Below are 21,871 nucleotides of genomic sequence, written 5' to 3' on the forward strand. Positions count from 1 at the left end.
CTGACACCCTAAAAGGTTTACATTGAGCATATAAGAAAGTTCTGCACATGCACACTTCTTGAACTTTGCCAGTAAAAAATACAGTGGCACCCAAATAAGCACAACGTGTCTCCTGATAGCCTCAAAAGGTTCACATTGCCCATGCAGTTATTACTGGTGGGGAAGGGACAGATTGGAAGAGGTGCATTATATATAAACATAGACATTTCAGTTGTGGACAAACAAACATATTACAACTAAGCTTGATCCTAACCTCGTTGAATGTCCACACACAACCCCTTTCCAACAGAATCACTCAACAAGTGTTAAAGTGGATATTCTGGTTGATATTTTGTTTCCTTCCCAGCTCTTGTGCTGCCGTACTAGCTGAGATTGACTAGATCAGCACAGGCCTGAATCTAGGACAAAACTGTCCTGGATGGAAGCTTGAAAAATTCACTGATATAAAAACAAAAACATGGATATGACACAAGATTTTATATTTCCTCTAGAGTGGAGATGATGAAGACTATCAAAGGATTTTCAGAACAAAAATCAAGCCTCATCTGAAGTCAGAAGATGGGTCAGAGGCATCAGATCAAGGCGACAGAACTTCCAATGTTCATATCACCAGAAAGGTTATTACACGTACTATTCATACTTCTGGCCCTACAGTCATAATGGACACAGACATCCAGAATCCAGAATTTAAAATAAAAGTTCCAAGATATGAACAAGTCACCAATGAGAGATCAGAGCCAAAACTGGAAACATCAGAGATGGATGTAGGTGTAAATCTCCCAGGCACTGAAGTTCTGAAACTTCAAATGGGAGATGGCCAACGGACCACTCGCACAATGCACATTGTGAAAACAAAAGTTGTAGAGGTAACTGGACCAGATATGGAACATGGCCAGGCTACTTTCCATATGCCACAGCTCAATATAGCAGGAGGTGGAAGAACAATGCAAACAACAGATCTTGACTACAAAGCTGGAATGACAAATGTGAAAGATCCTGTTATTGATATTAATACAAGTGGAGCAAAAACAGTCATTGCTTCCCCAAACACTGATGCTGATCTTAATGTATCTGGAAATGGTGACAATTTAAAAGGTCCAAAAATTGATGGTCAAAAGTTAAAAGTGCAGCTTGAAGGCTCAGGTTTCAACACACAAGATGGGAAATTAAATATCAAAATGAAGACACCAAACATCAGTGTTTCAGGCTCAGATGTAAACACAAATACATGGACAAAAACAGAAGCACCAGATCTGAATATCGGTATGAATGTTCCTGAGGCAGATATTAAAATATCTGGACCAAGGACAGAAGGCAATGTTGAAATACCTGCAGTAGATCTGAATGTGGGAAGGGGTGCTACTGAAATCAAAAGCACGAATTTTAACTTTCCAGGAATCAGGTACAAAACTCGTGAACCTGATTTTAATCTGGAAGGCAAAGGCGCAAAAGCAACAGTAAATGTGCCTGACATTGAAGTGGAGAGTGGCATCAAAAGTCCTACATTTAACAAGACAGGATTCACTATCTCTGGGCCCAAGGTGACAATGCCTGATATTTCTTTGGAGCAGAAAGGTCCACAAGTTGGATTACCTGACATCAATCTACAGGTTGACAGCAAAGGTCTAAATCTGAATACTAGCGATTCACAAGTTGGTATCAAGCAACCGGACATCAGAGAAAAGGAGCTTAAGTTTTCAGTGCCTTCTATGAATATGCCCACTGCAGACACTGACTTAAATCTGAAAGTGTCAATAGGAAAAGGTGACCATAGCACTGACCTTCCGTTAGCAAATATTAAGGGAGAAATCAAAGAGCCCAAAATAGATATAGAAACAGATATACCAGACACTGATATTAGATGGCAGAGTACAAATTCGGATTTAAAGGGACCAAAGATAAAAGGTGATGTTCATATACCTGATGTAGATTTAAATGTCAGAGGAGGGTCTAGTAAAATCAAAGGCCCTAATTTAAAGATGCCAGACTTAAGCATCTCAGGACCAAAGATCAAAAAGCCAGATATCAATCTGAAACCCAAAGGCCCACAAAGCACAGCAGATGTTAATGTCCCTAATATAAATCTAGAGAGTGTTTTCAAAGGCTCAGATGTGAATATTAAAGGGCCTAAGATTGATATTAAGGAACCTGATGCCAAAGGTAGCGACCTCACGTTTTCGATGCCTTCAATAGGTTCACCCAGGGGAAGGGCTCCTGGCATTGATTTGAGTCTTAAAGGACCACAGGCGAAAACTGACCATGATGCTAACCTCCCTTCTGCTAGTATTGTGAGTGAGATTAAAGGACCCAATGTGGATGTGGATGTTCCTGAGGCTGATATTAAGGGCCTTAGTGGAACATTCCATCAGCCCAAAGTCAAAATGCCGATGTTTGGAATTGGTGGAGGGAAAGTAACAAGTCCGGATGTCAATATTGATGCGAATCTTCCCACTACAGATGCCATTCTACCTGGTCCAAAGATAGAAGGTGTTCTTGATGTACCTGTTGTAGATGTTGGCATTGATGCAGGTTCCAGTAAAATCAAAGACCCGAAATTTAAAATGACAGACTTAAGTATTTCAGGACCCAAGACTGAACCACCAGAATTCAATCTGAAATTCAGAGGCCCAAATGCCACAGAACATACGGATGTCCCTGATGTTAATCTGGAAGGTGATCTCAAAGGCCCAGATATGAACATTAAAGGTCCCAAAGTTAATATTGAGGGACCTAACGCCAAAGGAAACGGCCTAAATATTTCAATGCTTTCCACAGGATTGCCCAATATCAAGACACCCGAGTTTGATTTGAATCTCAAAGATCCAGAGGTGAAAGCTGCGCATGATGATGCCCTTCCTTCTGAAAGCATTGAAGGTGAGATCAAGGGACCCAAGGTGGAAATAGATCTTCCTGAAGCTGACATCAAGGGTCCAAGTGGATCAATCCATATGCCAAAATTTAAAATGCCCAAATTCGGATTTGGTGGAGGTAAAGTAGAAGGACCCGAAGTCAATGTTGGTGCAAATGTTCCAGCTGCAGATATCAGTCTAACTGGTCCAAAGATAGAAGGTAATGTTGATGTCCCTGATGTGGATCTAGATGTTGGTGGAGGATCAGCTAAAAGAGAAGGCGTTAAATTTAAAATGCCAGATTTCAATATATCAGGACCCAAGTTTGAAAAGCCAGATTTCAGTTGGAAATTCAAGGGCACAAAGGGCACACCAGATGTGGATGTCCCGGATGTTAATCTAGAGGGTGATCTCAAAGGTCCCAAAGTGAAAGCAGACCACGATATTGATCCCTACGCTACCAAAATAGAGGGTGAGATCACAGGACCTAAGGTGGACATAGATCTTCCAGAGGCAGATATGAAGGGTCACAGTGGAAAGTTCCACATTCCGAAATTTAAAAAGACAAACTTTGGATTCGGTGCAGGGAAACCAGAAGGTCCTGACGTCAATATTGATGCAAATCTTCCAGATGCAGTTGTCAGTCTAACTGGTCCAAAGATAGAAGGTGACATTGATGTCCCTGACGTAGATCTAGATGTTGGTGGAGGCTCTGGTAAAATTAAAGGCCCGAAATTTAAAATGCCAGATGTCAACATATCAGGACCCAAGTTTGAAAAGCCAGATTTCAGTTTGAAATTCAAGGGCCCGAAGGGTACAGCTGATGTGGATGTCCCGGATGTCAATCTAGAGGGTGATCTCAAAGGCTCGGATGTGAATATTAAAGGTCCTAAAGTTGATATTGAGGGACCTGATGCCAAAGCAGGTGGACTCAAGTTTTCAATGCCTTCCATAACATTGCCCAAGATCAAGGGTCCTGATCTTGATTTGAATGTCAAAGGCCGAGAGTTGAAAGCTGACCACGATATTGACCTCCCTACTGCTAATATAGAGGGTGAGATCAAAGGGCCCAAGGTGGACATAGATGTTCCAGAGGCAGATGTTAAGGGTCCCAGTGGATCGTTCCACATGCCGAAATTTAAAATGCCCAAGTTTGGATTCGGTGGAGGGAAAGTGGAAGGTTCCGATGTCAATATTGATGCAAAGCTTCCAGATGCAGATGTCACTCTAACGGGTCCAAACATAGAAGGAGATATTGATGTCCCCGACGTAGATCTCGATGTTGGTGGAGGCTCTGGTAAAATCAAAGGCCCGAAATTTAAAATGCCAGATTTCAATATATCCGGACCCAAATTTGAAAACCCAGACTTCAATTTAAAATTCAAGGGCCCGAAAGGTACAGCTGATGTAGATGTCCCGGATGTCAATCTAGAGGGTGATCTCAAAGGCCCAGATGTGAATATTAAAGGTCCTAAAGTTGACATTGAGGGACCTGATGCCAAAGCAGGTGGACTCAAGTTTTCAATGCCTTCCATAACATTGCCCAAGATCAAGGGTCCTGATCTTGATTTGAATGTCAAAGGCCGAGAGTTGAAAGCTGACCACGATATTGACCTCCCTTCTGCTAATATAGAGGGTGAGATCAAAGGGCCCAAGGTGGACATAGATGTTCCAGAGGCAGATATTAAGGGTCCCAGTGGATCGTTCCACATGCCGAAATTTAAAATGCCCAAGTTTGGATTCGGTGGAGGGAAAGTGGAAGGTCCCGATGTCAACATTGATGCAAAGCTTCCAGATGCAGATGTCACTCTAACGGGTCCAAACATAGAAGGAGATATTGATGTCCCCGACGTAGATCTCGATGTTGGTGGAGGCTCTGGTAAAATCAAAGGCCCGAAATTTAAAACGCCAGATTTCAATATATCAGGACCCAAGTTTGAAAAGCCAGACTTCAGTTTGAAATTCAAGGGCCCGAAGGGTACAGCTGATGTGGATGTCCCGGATGTTAATCTAGAGGGTGATCTCAAAGGACCTGATTTGAATATTAAAGGTCCTAAAGTTGATATTGAGGGACCTGATGCCAAAGCAGGTGGACTCAAGTTTTCAATGCCTTCCATAACATTGCCCAAGATCAAGAGTCCTGATTTTGATTTGAGTCTGAAAGGCCCAGAGGTGAAAGCTGACCACGATATTGACCTCCCTTCTACGAATATAGAGGGTGAGATCAAAGGGCCCAAGGTGGACATAGATGTTCCAGAGGCAGATATTAAGGGTCCCAGCGGATCGTTCCACATGCCGAAGTTTAAAATGCCCAAGTTTGGATTTGGTGGAGGGAAAGTAGAAGGTCCCGATGTCAATATTGATGCAAAACTTCCAGATGCAGGTGTCAGTCTAACTGGTCCAGACATAGATGGTGCTATTGATGTCCCTGACGTAGATCTAGATGTTGGAGGAGGCTCTGGTAAAATCAAAGGCCCGAAATTTAAAATGCCAGATTTCAATATATCCGGACCCAAATTGGAAAAGCCAGATTTCAATTTGAAATTCAAGGGCCCGAAGGGCACAGCTGATTTGGATGTCCCAGATGTTAATCTAGAGGGCGATCTCAAAGGCCCGGATGTGAATATTAAAGGTCCTAAAGTTGATATTGAGGGACCTGATGCCAAAGCAGGTGGACTCAAGTTTTCAATGCCTTCCATAACATTGCCCAAAATCAAGGGGCCTGATTTTGATTTGAATCTCCAAGGTCCAGAGGTGAAAGCTGACTACGATATTGACCTCCCTTCTGGCCAAGTAGAGGGTGGGATCAAAGGGCCCAAGGTGGACATAGATGTTCCAGAGGCAGATACTAAGGGTCCCAGTGGATCGTTCCACATGCCGAAATTTAAAATGCCCAAGTTTGGATTTGGTGGAGGGAAAGTGGAAGGTCCCGATGTCAATATTGATGCAAACATTCCAGATGCAGACGTCAGTCTAACTGGTCCAGAGATAGAAGGTGACATTGATGTCCCTGACGTAGATCTAGATGTTGGCGGAGGCTCTGGTAAAATCAAAGGCCCGAAATTTAAAATGCCAGATTTCAATATATCCGGACCCAAGTTTGAAAAGCCAGACTTCAATTTAAAATTCAAGGGCCCGAAGGGTACAGCTGATGTGGATGTCCCGGATGTTAATCTAGAGGGTGATCTCAAAGGATCAGATGTGAATATTAAAGGTCCTAAAGTTGATATTGAGGGACCTGATGCCAAAGCAGGTGGACTCAAGTTTTCAATGCCTTCCATAACATTGCCCAAGATCAAGGGTCCTGATTTTGATTTGAGTCTGAAAGGCCCAGAGGTGAAAGCTGACCACGATATTGACCTCCCTTCTGCTAATATAGAGGGTGAGATCAAAGGGCCCAAGGTGGACATAGATGTTCCAGAGGCAGATATTAAGGGTCCCAGTGGATCGTTCCACATGCCGAAATTTAAAATGCCCAAGTTTGGATTCGGTGGAGGGAAAGTGGAAGGTCCCGATGTCAATATTGATGCAAAACTTCCAGATGCAGGTGTCAGTCTAACTGGTCCAGACATAGAAGGTGCTATTGATGTCCCTGACGTAGATCTAGATGTTGGTGGAGGCTCTGGCAAAATCAAAGGCCCGAAATTGAAAATGCCAGATTTCAATATATCCGGACCCAAATTGGAAAAGCCAGATTTCAGTTTGAAATTCAAGGGCCCCAAGGGCACAGCTGATGTGGATGTCCCGGATATCAATCTAGCGGGTGATCTCAAAGGCCCAGATGTGAATATTAAAGGCCCTAAAGTTGACATTGAGGGACCTGATGCCAAAGCAGGTGGACTCAAGTTTTCAATGCCTTCCATAACATTGCCCAAGATCAAGAGTCCTGATTTTGATTTGAGTCTCAAAGGCCCAGAGGTGAAAGCTGACCACGATATTGACCTCCCTTCTGCTAATATAGAGGGTGAGATCAAAGGGCCCAAGGTGGACATAGATGTTCCAGAGGCAGATATTAAGGATCCCAGTGGATCGTTCCACATGCCGAAATTTAAAATGCCCAAGTTTGGATTCGGTGGAGGGAAAGTGGAAGGTCCCGATGTCAATATTGATGCAAAGCTTCCAGATGCAGATGTCAGTCTAACTGGTCCAGAGATAGAAGGTGCTATTGATGTCCCTGACGTAGATCTAGATGTTGGTGGAGGCTCTGGTAAAATCAAAGGCCCGAAATTTAAAATGCCAGATTTCAATATATCAGGACCCAAATTTGAAAAGCCAGACTTCAATTTAAAATTCAAGGGCCCGAAGGGTACAGCTGATGTGGATGTCCCGGATGTCAATCTAGAGGGTGATCTCAAAGGCCCGGATGTGAATATTAAAGGTCCTAAAGTCGATATTGAGGGACCTGATGCCAAATCAGGTGGACTCAAGTTTTCAATGCCTTCCATAACATTGCCCAAAATCAAGGGTCCTGATTTTGATTTGAGTCTCAAAGGCCCAGAGGTGAAAGCTGACCACGATATTGACCTCCCTTCTGCTAATATAGAGGGTGAGATCAAAGGGCCCAAGGTGGACCTAGACGTTCCAGAGGCAGATATTAAGGGTCCCAGTGGATCGTTCCACATGCCGAAATTTAAAATGCCCAAGTTTGGATTCGGTGGAGGGAAAGTGGAAGGTCCCGATGTCAATATTGATGCAAATCTTCCAGATGCAGATGTCAGTCTAACTGGTCCAGAGATAGAAGGTAATATTGATGTCCCTGACGTCGATCTAGATGTTGGTGGAGGCTCTGGTAAAATCAAAGGCCCGAAATTTAAAATGCCAGATTTCAATATATCAGGACCCAAGTTTGATAAGCCAGATTTAGATGTGAAAATCAAAGGCCCAAAAGTTGCAGCCGACGTTGATGTCCCTGATGTTGATCTACAGGGTCATCTCAAAGGTCCAGGGGTGAACATTAAAGGACCTAAAGTTGACATTGAGGGACCTGATACAAAAGGAAGTGGCCTCAAGATTTCAGTGCCTTCCATAGCATTGCCTAAATTCAAGGCACCTGATGTTGACCTGAGTCTCAAGGGCCCAGATTTCAAAGGCAACCATGATGTTGACCTCCCTTCTGCAAAGATACGGGGTGGGAGCAAAGAACCCAAGGTGAATATAGATGTTCCTGAAGGTGATAACAAAGGTCATGGTGGAAAGTTCCGGATGCCAAGGATTAAACTGCCAAAATTTGGATTGGGTGGAGGGAAAGCAGAAGGTCCCAGTATGAATACTGACTCCAGTCTTACTCCTGCAGATGTCAGTGTAACAGGTCCAAAGATAGAAGGGGCTATAAATGTTCCTGACGTAGATCTAGATGTTGGTGGAGGCTCTGGTAAAATTAAAGGCCCGAAATTTAAAATGCCAGATGTCAACATATCAGGACCCAAATTGGAAAAGCCAGATTTCAGTTTGAAATTCAAGAGCCCAAAGGGCACAGCTGATGTGGATGTCCCGGATGTTAATCTAAAGGGTGACCTCAAAGGCCCGGATGTGAATATTAAAGGCCCTAAAGCTGACATTGAGGGACCTGATGCCAAAGCAGGTGGACTCAAGTTTTCAATGCCTTCCATAACATTGCCCAAAATCAAAGGTCCTGATTTTGATTTGAGTCTGAAAGGCCCAGAGGTGAAAGCTGACCATGATATTGACATCCCTTCTGGCAAGGTAGAGGGTGAGATCAAAGGGCCCAAGGTGGACATAGATGTTCCAGAGGCAGATATTAAGGGTCCCAGTGGATCGTTCCACATGCCAAAATTTAAAATGCCCAAGTTTGGATTCGGTGGAGGGAAAGTGGAAGGTCCCGATGTCAATATTGATGCAAAGCTTCCAGATGCAGATGTCAGTCTAACTGGTCCAGAGATAGAAGGTAATATTGATGTCCCTGACGTAGATCTAGATGTTGGTGGAGGCTCTGGTAAAATCAAAGGCCCGAAATTTAAAATGCCAGATTTCAATATATCCGGACCCAAGTTTGAAAAGCCAGACTTCAATTTAAAATTCAAGGGCCCGAAGGGTACAGCTGACGTGGATGTCCCGGATGTCAATCTAGAGGGTGATCTCAAAGGACCTGATTTGAATATTAAAGGTCCTAAAGTTGATATTGAGGGACCTGATGCCAAAGCAGGTGGACTCAAGTTTTCAATGCCTTCCATAACATTGCCCAAAATCAAGGGTCCTGATTTTGATTTGAGTCTCAAAGGCCCCGAGGTGAAAGCTGACCACGATATTGACCTCCCTTCTGCTAATATAGAGGGTGAGATCAAAGGGCCCAAGGTGGACATAGATGTTCCAGAGGCAGATATTAAGGGTCCCAGCGGATCGTTCCACATGCCGAAATTTAAAATGCCCAAGTTTGGATTCGGTGGAGGGAAAGTGGAAGGTCCCGATGTCAATATTGATGCAAAGCTTCCAGATGCAGATATCAGTCTAACTGGTCCAGAGATAGAAGGTGCTATTGATGTCCCTGACGTAGATCTAGATGTTGGTGGAGGCTCTGGTAAAATCAAAGGCCCGAAATTTAAAATGCCAGATTTCAATATGTCCGGACCCAAGTTTGAAAAGCCAGACTTCAATTTAAAATTCAAGGGCCCGAAGGGTACAGCTGATGTGGATGTCCCGGATGTCAATCTAGAGGGTGATCTCAAAGGACCAGATGTGAATATTAAAGGTCCTAAAGTTGATATTGAGGGACCTGATGCCAAAGCAGGTGGACTCAAGTTTTCAATGCCTTCCATAACATTGCCCAAGATCAAGGGTCCTGATTTTGATTTGAGTCTGAAAGGCCCAGAGGTGAAAGCTGACCACGATATTGACCTCCCTTCTGCTAATACAGAGGGTGAGATCAAAGGGCCCAAGGTGGACATAGATGTTCCAGAGGCAGATATTGAGGGTCCCAGTGGATCGTTCCACATGCCAAAATTTAAAATGCCCAAGTTTGGATTCGGTGGAGGGAAAGTGGAAGGTCCCGATGTCAATATTGATGCAAAGCTTCCAGATGCAGATGTCAGTCTATTTGGTCCAGAGATAGAAGGTGCTACTGATGTCCCTGACGTAGATCTAGATGTTGGTGGAGGCTCTGGTAAAATCAAAGGCCCGAAATTTAAAATGCCAGATTTCAATATATCAGGACCCAAGTTTGAAAAGCCAGACTTCAATTTAAAATTCAAGGGCCCGAAGGGTACAGCTGATGTGAATGTCCCGGATGTCAATCTAGAGGGTGATCTCAAAGGACCAGATGTGAATATTAAAGGTCCTAAAGTCGATATTGAGGGACCTGATGCCAAAGCAGGTGGACTCAAGTTTTCAATGCCTTCCATAACATTGCCCAAGATCAAGGGTCCTGATTTTGATTTGAGTCTCAAAGGCCCAGAGGTGAAAGCTGACCACGATATTGACCTCCCTTCTGCTAATATAGAGGGTGAGATCAAAGGGCCCAAGGTGGACATAGATGTTCCAGAGGCAGATATTAAGGGTCCCAGTGGATCGTTCCACATGCCGAAATTTAAAATGCCCAAGTTTGGATTCGGTGGAGGGAAAGTGGAAGGTCCCGATGTCAATATTGATGCAAATCTTCCAGATGCAGATGTCAGTCTAACTGGTCCAGAGATAGAAGGTAATATTGATGTCCCTGACGTAGATCTAGATGTTGGTGGAGGCTCTGGTAAAATCAAAGGCCCGAAATTTAAAATGCCAGATTTCAATATATCCGGACCCAAATTTGAAAAGCCAGACTTCAGTTTGAAATTCAAGGGCCCGAAGGGTACAGCAGATGTGGATGTCCCGGATGTTAATCTACAGGGTGATCTCAAAGGACCAGATGTGAATATTAAAGGTCCTAAAGTTGATATTGAGGGACCTGATGCCAAAGCAGGTGGACTCAAGTTTTCAATGCCTTCCATAACATTGCCCAAAATCAAGGGTCCTGATTTTGATTTGAGTCTCAAAGGCCCAGAGGTGAAAGCTGACCACGATATTGACCTCCCTTCTGCTAATATAGAGGGTGAGATCAAAGGACCCAAGGTGGACATAGATGTTCCAGAGGCAGATATTAAGGGTCCCAGCGGATCGTTCCACATGCCGAAATTTAAAATGCCCAAGTTTGGATTCGGTGGAGGGAAAGTGGAAGGTCCCGATGTCAATTTTGATGCAAATCTTCCAGATGCAGATGTCAGTCTAACTGGTCCAGAGATAGAAGGTAATATTGATGTCCCTGACGTAGATCTAGATGTTGGTGGAGGCTCTGGTAAAATCAAAGGCCCGAAATTTAAAATGCCAGATTTCAATATATCCGGACCCAAATTTGAAAAGCCAGACTTCAGTTTGAAATTCAAGGGCCCGAAGGGTACAGCAGATGTGGATGTCCCTGATGTTGATCTACAGGGTGATCTCAAAGGACCAGATGTGAATATTAAAGGTCCTAAAGTTGATATTGAGGGACCAGATGCCAAAGCAGGTGGACTCAAGTTTTCAATGCCTTCCATAACATTGCCCAAAATCAAGGGTCCAGATTTTGATTTGAGTCTCAAAGGCCCAGAGGTGAAAGCTGACCACGATATTGACCTCCCTTCTGCTAATATAGAGGGTGAGATCAAAGGACCCAAGGTGGACATAGATGTTCCAGAGGCAGATATTAAGGGTCCCAGCGGATCGTTCCACATGCCAAAATTTAAAATGCCCAAGTTTGGATTCGGTGGAGGGAAAGTGGAAGGTCCCGATGTCAATATTGATGCAAAGCTTCCAGATGCAGATGTCAGTCTATCTGGTCCAGAGATAGAAGGTAATATTGATGTCCCTGACGTAGATCTAGATGTTGGTGGAGGCTCTGGTAAAATCAAAGGCCCGAAATTTAAAATGCCAGATTTCAATATATCCGGACCCAAATTTGAAAAGCCAGACTTCAATTTAAAATTCAAGGGCCCGAAGGGTACAGCTGATGTGGATGTCCCGGATGTCAATCTAGAGGGTGATCTCAAAGGCCCAGATGTGAATATTAAAGGTCCTAAAGTTGACATTGAGGGACCTGATGCCAAAGCAGGTGGACTCAAGTTTTCAATGCCTTCCATAACATTGCCCAAAATCAAGGGTCCTGATTTTGATTTGAGTCTGAAAGGCCCAGAGGTTAAAGCTGACCACGATATTGACGTCCCTTCTGCTAATACAGAGGGTGAGATCAAAGGGCCCAAGGTGGACATAGATGTTCCAGAGGCAGATATTAAGGGTCCCAGCGGATCGTTCCACATGCCGAAATTTAAAATGCCCAAGTTTGGATTCGGTGGAGGGAAAGTGGAAGGTCCCGGTGTCAATATTGATGCAAATCTTCCAGATGCAGATGTCAGTCTAACTGGTCCAGAGATAGAAGGTGACATTGATGTCCCTGACGTAGATCTAGATGTTGGTGGAGGCTCTGGTAAAATCAAAGGCCCGAAATTTAAAATGCCAGATTTCAATATATCCGGACCCAAGTTTGAAAAGCCAGACTTCAATTTAAAATTCAAGGGCCCGAAGGGTACAGCTGATGTGGATGTCCCGGATGTTAATCTAGAGGGTGATCTCAAAGGACCAGATGTGAATATTAAAGGTCCTAAAGTGGATATTGAGGGACCTGATGCCAAAGCAGGTGGACTCAAGTTTTCAATGCCTTCTATAACATTGCCCAAGATCAAGGGTCCTGATTTTGATTTCAGTCTCAAAGGCCCAGAGGTGAAAGCTGACCACGATATTGACCTCCCTTCTGCTAATATAGAGGGTGAGATCAAAGGGCCCAAGGTGGACATAGATGTTCCAGAGGCAGATATTAAGGGTCCCAGCGGATCGTTCCACATGCCGAAATTTAAAATGCCCAAGTTTGGATTCGGTGGAGGGAAAGTGGAAGGTCCCGATGTCAATATTGATGCAAAACTTCCAGATGCAGATGTCAGTCTAACTGGTCCAGAGATAGAAGGTGACATTGATGTCCCTGACGTAGATCTAGATGTTGGTGGAGGCTCTGGTAAAATCAAAGGCCCGAAATTTAAAATGCCAGATTTCAATATATCCGGACCCAAGTTTGAAAAGCCAGACTTCAATTTAAAATTCAAGGGCCCGAAGGGTACAGCTGATGTGGATGTCCCGGATGTCAATCTAGAGGGTGATCTCAAAGGCCCGGATGTGAATATTAAAGGTCCTAAAGTGGATATTGAGGGACCTGATGCCAAAGCAGGTGGACTCAAGTTTTCAATGCCTTCCATAACATTGCCCAAGATCAAGGGTCCTGATTTTGATTTGAATCTCAAAGGCCCAGAGGTGAAAGCTGACCACGATATTGACCTCCCTTCTGCTAATATAGAGGGTGAGATCAAAGGGCCCAAGGTGGACATAGATGTTCCAGAGGCAGATATTAAGGGTCCCAGTGGATCGTTCCACATGCCGAAATTTAAAATGCCCAAGTTTGGATTCGGTGGAGGGAAAGTGGAAGGTCCCGATGTCAACATTGATGCAAAGCTTCCAGATGCAGATGTCAGTCTATCTGGTCCAGAGATAGAAGGTGCTATTGATGTCCCTGACGTAGATCTAGATGTTGGTGGAGGCTCTGGTAAAATCAAAGGCCCGAAATTTAAAATGCCAGATTTCAATATATCCGGACCCAAGTTTGAAAAGCCAGACTTCAATTTAAAATTCAAGGGCCCGAAGGGCACAGCTGATGTGGATGTCCCAGATGTCAATCTAGAGGGTGATCTCAAAGGCCCGGATGTGAATATTAAAGGTCCTAAAGTGGATATTGAGGGACCTGATGCCAAAGCAGGTGGACTCAAGTTTTCAATGCCTTCCATAACATTGCCCAAGATCAAGGGTCCTGATTTTGATTTGAATCACAAAGGCCCAGAGGTGAAAGCTGACCACGATATTGACCTCCCTTCTGCTAATATAGAGGGTGAGATCAAAGGGCCCAAGGTGGACATAGATGTTCCAGAGGCAGATATTAAGGGTCCCAGTGGATCGTTCCACATGCCAAAATTTAAAATGCCCAAGTTTGGATTCGGTGGAGGGAAAGTGGAAGGTCCCGATGTCAATATTGATGCAAAGCTTCCAGATGCAGATGTCAGTCTATCTGGTCCAGAGATGGAAGGTGCTATTGATGTCCCTGACGTAGATCTAGATGTTGGTGGAGGCTCTGGTAAAATCAAAGGCCCGAAATTTAAAATGCCAGATTTCAATATATCCGGACCCAAGTTTGAAAAGCCAGACTTCAATTTAAAATTCAAGGGCCCGAAGGGCACAGCTGATGTGGATGTCCCGGATGTCAATCTAGGGGGTGATCTCAAAGGCCCGGATGTGAATATTAAAGGTCCTAAAGTGGATATTGAGGGACCTGATGCCAAAGCAGGTGGACTCAAGTTTTCAATGCCTTCCATAACATTGCCCAAGATCAAGGGTCCTGATTTTGATTTGAATCTCAAAGGCCCAGAGGTGAAAGCTGACCACGATATTGACCTCCCTTCTGCTAATATAGAGGGTGAGATCAAAGGGCCCAAGGTGGACATAGATGTTCCAGAGGCAGATATTAAGGGTCCCAGCGGATCGTTCCACATGCCGAAATTTAAAATGCCCAAGTTTGGATTCGGTGGAGGGAAAGTGGAAGGTCCCGATGTCAACATTGATGCAAAGCTTCCAGATGCAGATGTCAGTCTATCTGGTCCAGAGATAGAAGGTGCTATTGATGTCCCTGACGTAGATCTAGATGTTGGTGGAGGCTCTGGTAAAATCAAAGGCCCGAAATTTAAAATGCCAGATTTCAATATATCCGGACCCAAATTGGAAAAGCCAGACTTCAATTTAAAATTCAAGGGCCCGAAGGGTACAGCTGATGTGGATGTCCCGGATGTCAATCTAGAGGGTGATCTCAAAGGACCAGATGTGAATATTAAAGGTCCTAAAGTCGATATTGAGGGACCTGATGCCAAAGCAGGTGGACTCAAGTTTTCAATGCCTTCCATAACATTGCCCAAGATCAAGGGTCCTGATTTTGATTTGAGTCTGAAAGGCCCAGAGGTGAAAGCTGACCACGATATTGACCTCCCTTCTGCTAATATAGAGGGTGAGATCAAAGGGCCCAAGGTGGACATAGATGTTCCAGAGGCAGATATTAAGGGTCCCAGTGGATCGTTCCACATGCCGAAATTTAAAATGCCCAAGTTTGGATTCGGTGGAGGGAAAGTGGAAGGTCCCGATGTCAATATTGATGCAAATCTTCCAGATGCAGATGTCAGTCTAACTGGTCCAGAGATAGAAGGTAATATTGATGTCCCTGACGTAGATCTAGATGTTGGTGGAGGCTCTGGTAAAATCAAAGGCCCGAAATTTAAAATGCCAGATTTCAATATATCAGGACCCAAGTTTGAAAAGCCAGACTTCAATTTAAAATTCAAGGGCCTGAAGGGTACAGCAGATGTGGATGTCCCGGATGTCAATCTAGAGGGTGATCTCAAAGGCCCGGATGTGAATATTAAAGGTCCTAAAGTTGATATTGAGGGACCTGATGCCAAAGCAGGTGGACTCAAGTTTTCAATGCCTTCCATAACATTGCCCAAGATCAAGGGTCCTGATTTTGATTTGAGTCTCAAAGGCCCAGAGGTGAAAGTTGACCACGATATTGACCTCCCTTCTGCTAATATAGAGGGTGAGATCAAAGGACCCAAGGTGGACCTAGACGTTCCAGAGGCAGATATTAAGGGTCCCAGTGGATCGTTCCACATGCCGAAATTTAAAATGCCCAAGTTTGGATTCGGTGGAGGGAAAGTAGAATGTCCCGATGTCAATGTTGATGCAAACATTCCAGATGCAGATGTCAATCTAACTGGTCCAAAGATAGAAGGTGCTATTGATGTCCCTGACGTAGATCTAGATGTTGGTGGAGGCTCTGGTAAAATCAAAGGCCCGAAATTTAAAATGCCAGAGTTCAATATATCCGGACCCAAATTGGAAAAGCCAGATTTCAGTTTAAAATTCAAGGGCCCGAAGGGTACAGCTGATGTGGATGTCCCGGATGTTAATCTAGAGGGTGATCTCAAAGGCCCAGATGTGAATATTAAAGGTCCTAAAGTTGATATTGAGGGACCTGATGCCAAAGCAGGTGGACTCAAGTTTTCAATGCCTTCCATAACATTGCCCAAGATCAAGGGTCCTGATTTTGATTTGAGTCTCAAAGGCTCAGACGTGAAAGCTGACCATGATGCTGACGTCCCTTCTGCCAAGGTAGAGGGTGAGATCAAAGGACTAAATGTGGATATAGATGCTCCTGAGGCTAACATTAAGGGTCCGAGTTCCAAATTCCACATGCCCAAAATCAGAATGCCAAAATTTGGGTTTGGTGGAGGGAAAGTAGAAGGGCCCGATGTAAATATTGATGCCAGCCTACCTGAGGCAGATGTGAATCTAACACGACCAGCAATCGAAGGTGATATGGAAATGCCAGATGTAGATCTAGACATTGAGGGAAGTTCTGGCCGAATCAAAGGCCCTAAATTCAAATTACCAGGATTCGGTATTTCTGGGCCGAAGATCCCAAAGCCTGATTTTGACCTGGAACTCAAAGGTCCAAAATTGACAGGAGATGTGGACGTCCCTGATGTTAACTTTTCTGGTGACATCAAAGGCCCTAAGATTAATAAACCTGGAATCAGTATCTCTGCTCCAAAGGTTCCAAAGCCTGATTTGGGCCTGGAACTTAAAGGTCCAAAAGCCTCCAGGGATTTTGAAGTGCCTGGTATTGAAATGGAGGGTGACATCAAAGGCAAGAATTTGAACATTAAAGGTCCCAAATTAGATATCGAGGGACCTAATGTTAAAGAAACTGGAGCCAAATTTTCAATGCCTTCAATACATTTGCCACATATAACAGCTCCCAATGTTGATTTAAATTTCAAAGGCCCAAAATTAACGGGTGATCAGACCACTGACATCTCTTCACCAAGTATCGAGGGAGAAATTAAAGGACCAAAGATTGATGTAGAGACTCCAGACATTGACTTGGGAGGTGCACATGGACAGTTCCAAATGCCAAAAATCAGTATGCCGACATTTAAGATGGGTGGAACCAAATTAGAAGGAGCTGATGTGGACATTAAAGCCAATGTTCCTGAGACAGATGTTAGTATATCTGGGCCAAAGATAAAAGGTGGGGTTGAAATTCCTGAGGTAGATATGGATGTTGATGGTAAAATCAAAGGCCCTGGATTTCAAATGCCAGGCATTAACATCTCTTTACCCAAAATTAAAGCTCCTAATTTAGATTTTGGATTTAAGGGTCCTGAACTGCCAGGAGGTGCTGCTGCTGATATTAACATGGAAGGTGACATTAAAGGTTCAGGTTTCGACATCAAAGGTCCCAAAGTAGATATTGAGGCACCTGATATCAAAATTGATGGTCCTGACATTAAATCTCCAAGTTTAGGTGTTGATATTAGGGCACCTGAGATAGATACAGATGGTCAAAGTGCACATCTGAAAATGCCAAAAATGAAGAAGCCAAAATTTGGATTTGGAATGAAAGGACCACAAGGTGACATAAATGCACCGTCGCTAGACATTTCTGGTTCCGACGGAGATTTAAATGTTGATTCAGCAGACTTGAACATAAGCACCAAAGGAAAAAAGGGCAAATTTAAGATGCCCAAATTCAATATCAAATCAAAGAAACCGGCAGGAGATGTGAAGGTGAACACTCCAACAAGTGAACTTGATCTATCCAAACCAGAAGCAGATATTAAGTCCCCAGATCTAAATGTCACACTTGGATCATCCGATGGACAACTGAACATCAAGCATCCAAAAGTAAAGAAACAGCGATTTGGAAAAATGAAGCTGACATTTCCAGATGTTGAATTTGATCTGGCATCATCAAAAGCTAAAGGTGAACTAGCGAGTTCAAAAATTGAAGGAGATTTACAAGCACATAATATTGATGTTTCATCTGCAGATATAGAAGGTCCACATATTAACATCAGAGCACCAGCAGTAGATGTCAATGCAGATGTTGCCTTGGAAGGACATGGTTTCAAAGCTAAGGGCACAAAATTAAAATTGCCTTCACTAAATATCAAATCATCCAAAATGTCTGAGCCAAATTTGGATATTAATTTAAAGGACACAGATCTGGAAGGTGAAGTATCAGGAGATGTAAAAGAACCAACGATTGACATAAAGAGACCTGAAATAGATTTTGACGTTGATGCTCCAAATGTTGATATTGAAAAACCAGAAAGCAAATTAAAAATGAAAATAAAGAAACCAAAGCTTAATATTTCAGGACCAAAATTGAAAGGTTCAGGTGTGGACATTAATGTTAATACATCAAAATTAGAGAGTGGAATTAAAGGACCTGAGGTTAACATTGACGCACCCAGTATTGACCTTCAACCCAATATTGCTGGTCCAGATCTGCACCTGAAAGGATCAAGTCTCAAGTCAGCAGACGGTGACTTTGAAAGTGCAGAAGGAAAGCTGAAAATGCCTGCAATTAACATTTCTGGTACTAAATTGCAAGGTCCTGATCTGAATCTTGACACAAAAGGAGTGAAGATAGGAGGTGATGTTAAGACACCAGCTGTACATGTCAATCTTGAAACATCTGATATGAACATAAATGCTGATGGCAAGTTCAAAGGACCCAAAATTCCAATACCTTCAATTGACATCTCCACGCCTAAATTGGACTTAAATTCAAAGCATCCACAGATAAAAGGAGATGTCAATATTTCTAACCCAAATATGAAAGGAAACTTTAGAGGACCAGATGTGCATGTAAAAGGTCCTAGTATAGATGTTAGTGGTGCTGATATTGAAGTTAAAGGTGGAGAAGGAAAGCTAAAGATGCCTCAGATCAATCTTCCAAAAGCTGATATAAACCTTGCAGGACAGATGATAAAAGGGACCTCTGCATCTGATTTTGATGTTAATGTGAGGGGTCCTAAATTAGAAGGAAGTTTGGATACTGATATAAAATGCCCTGAGTTGGACATTAAGGGGCCAAATGTGAAAATGGATACATCAGATATTAACATTGGTGGTCTAAAAGGAAAAGGTTCCAGTATTGATATTAATGTGCCAAATGCTAACATAGAATTTTCTGAACCGAAGTTTGAGCAAGACATAAAGAGAAGTATAAATGTTGCTGTACCAGATGTGAACTTAAGTGCTAAAGTAAAGAGCCCTGAAGTAAAAGTTCCGACAGCTGATGTGCAATTTGATGCAAAAGGCCCTACAATCAAAGGTGGTGTTGATGTTTCCAGTTCCAAAATTGATGTGAAAAGTCCAGAGCTTGACGTCAAAGCTTCAGACATAAGTGCAGATATTAAAGCAGCAATGGCTGATCTTGATATTCCTTTGGATAAAATGACAATACCTAAATTTAAACATTCTCAATTCCAAATAAAAGGGCCAAATGTGGAAGCACATCAAATGACAACCAGTGTCAGTGTTTCAGGTGCACAGGGTCCAAATGTTAAAATTAAAGGACCACAGGCAAATATTAGGCTGCCAGAAGATGATACAGATAGTTCAGGGGTTAAGGTAAAAAAGGGGAAACTTAAAATGCCCAAATTTAATTTTTCTAAGTCTAAAGGGAAAAGTAGTATTGAAGGAGCAGAGGGTGAATTCAGTGTGTCTGGACCAAAGATTGATATGAAGGGCTCAAAAGGTAGCCTGAGATTCAGTGACATTGAAATGGAAGGACCAGAAATGGCTGGATCTGGTAAAGCTTCCGGTTTGGACATAAACACTTCTCCAAAAGGGAAGTCAGGAACACTAGATTTCTCATTATTTAAAGGCAAAAAATCAGAACGTCATAGGTCATCTTCTCTGAGTGATGAGCACGACTTTTCACCATCATCCCCCAAAGATAGAGTAGATTTTGGAGAGGCGGCTGTGGGTACAAAAGGAAAGAAATCAAAACTGAAATTTGGGACATTTGGAGGCTTTGGGGCAAAGTCAAAAGGCTCCTATGAGGTCACTCTTGGTGAAGGTGAGGCAGCAGCAGAGGGGAGCGGTATCTCTCTAGTTTCTAAGAAGACCCGCCTATCCTCCTCATCCAGCAACGAAAGTGGATCCAGAGCAGGATTCCGACTTCCTAAGGTAGAACTGAATATCAACAAAAACAAAGAATAATTTTGTAAATAGAGCCCGTGTTCTTGTAAATAGAAATTAACTGCATTACTTTTAACTCATAAGCCAAGGCACAGAGGTCCACTGGACTTCATCCCTAACTCATTGGCAGGTCAAAAGTCAGATGGATTATTTAAAAGTGTTGAGCCATTGTTTTTCTTTTTACAATGCGAGGATTGAACCATAGCCAGATCTGACTTGCAGGTATTTCAATACACTTCTGTAACAGCTAACACAACAAACTAAAGTTCTATTACAAGCTGAAAGCAATAGCCTACTAGCAGAAAAATAAACTATTTTGATACATTTTCTATGTAGTGGTTTGTTATTTTCATATACTGATAAAATTGAGGTGTTAAAACATGTAATCACTGGTGCTCTCTCTAGCTTACTTTATTCAACGGAATGCAGCTAATCTATGAGAGGTTTTATTGATTAATGATTTGAGCAGAGACAATTGGAGAGGAAGAGTTTAAGTTGTCTTTAGACCAATAGAAGCTATCCTATCTATATGAAAAGTGTATTTTGGCATTAGCCGAAACAGACTCAATTCGTCCAGTTATTGGTGCAGTATTGCCAGTGTCTAACAGCAATAATGTTTGGCCAATTTTATTTCCTTGTAAACTTACAGGGCTGCAAAAAAATCTATTCTGGATAGCTTAAATTCTTCACTTTGTAAAATGTATTAACTGTTGGTCTGTGGATCTAGTCAAGGCATGTTTCCACTGTGAATCTGAGTGTTAATGCCATCCTGCCCCCTTTATCTTGTGCTTCTGCTGCTGTGATCTTTTATTCCCATGTCCTATCTCCCAAAGCCACAAATAAAGAAGCCCCAAAGAAATCATTCAATGTGCAACCATGTAATTTGAATTCGTTTGAGTCACAGGTGTCAAATATAAGAAACACTAAATTAAATAACACAATTTACTTGCACTTAAAATGGCCCATTCCCTTCCCACCCTCTCCTCTTCCCAATTCCCTTTACCTCCAGGCAATACAGCTTGGTTGATAAATGTAGTGCTCTCAAGTGTGAATTTCAGAATAGATACGGTGGTCTGAGGTAGGCTTGCTAACAGCATGTATCGGCAGACCTGCGAAGGAGCCTGCACTATCTGGTTTAATTTTAAGAGCAGTATATGACAGCACTGGATTAAAATACTGCTTTGTTTGAGTCCACAGATAGCACCAAACGCCCTGTAACTTAACAAACCCTTTCCTTTTGTTGCAAATTACAGGAAAATTGTGACTTTTCTAGTTTGTCTTACCATTTCTTTGTTCCATTCTAAAGTGTTGTTAATAGAACTTTTTCTTCATAATTCTGTCTGCACTTTTATGGCAAACAGTAGACGATGGGAATGTAAGACAAGTGCGTACCTTGTAAAAATCAAATAAATTGTTCATTACCCTGAATTAGAAACTGGTCTTGTCTCTGTCTCATGGTTTTTATCCAAACTAAGAAACAAAAGACCAAATCTTTGATTTGAATCATAGGATAGCTACAGGAAAACTGAAAGCTGAGGTGAGAGAGGAATAATTTAAACAGTGCCATTTTTGCTAAGCACTACTCAGAGAGTCGAGTGGAGCATTGGATTTGGTTGTGATCCCTTGGTTGCCAAGCAGACTTCCAGTTTACAGACACCTGAGATTCCTGGAACCACTGCTGTAGCACTCAAAAGTGGGGCACAGCTGAACGTGTGCCAGTAGGTATGCCACTGTGTTAATCATTCCCAAATCCTGAGACCCATTGAGGTCACTGAATGCCAAAAGTTGGAATTGTAGAATATTGGCTGTTCTGGACAAAAAGGATGTATTCTGTTGTTCACAAGTCCAACAGTGATACAGGTGGG

General features: G+C 42.9%; 1 protein-coding gene across 4 annotated transcripts in view; it reads left to right on the plus strand.

The window, feature by feature from the left end:
* ahnak (AHNAK nucleoprotein) overlaps nucleotides 1-21,441 on the plus strand; it is a 57,488-nt gene extending 36,047 nt beyond the window's left edge. The window contains exons 5-6 of one of the 4 annotated variants that reach the window (XM_059641695.1): nucleotides 492-12,005; nucleotides 12,588-21,441. In XM_059641695.1, coding sequence (XP_059497678.1) covers nucleotides 492-12,005; nucleotides 12,588-20,027 — 18,954 coding nt within the window. In that variant the 3' untranslated portion in view covers nucleotides 20,028-21,441. Of the gene's footprint in view, nucleotides 1-491 lie in introns of all 4 variants that reach the window. The other 3 variants (XM_059641694.1, XM_059641693.1, XM_059641692.1) reach the window with 3 other exon arrangements.
* The last annotated feature ends 430 nt before the right edge of the window (nucleotides 21,442-21,871 follow it).

The sequence above is a fragment of the Stegostoma tigrinum genome, chromosome 42 (genome assembly GCF_030684315.1).
Source record: "Stegostoma tigrinum isolate sSteTig4 chromosome 42, sSteTig4.hap1, whole genome shotgun sequence".
Classification (NCBI taxonomy): domain Eukaryota; kingdom Metazoa; phylum Chordata; class Chondrichthyes; order Orectolobiformes; family Stegostomatidae; genus Stegostoma; species Stegostoma tigrinum.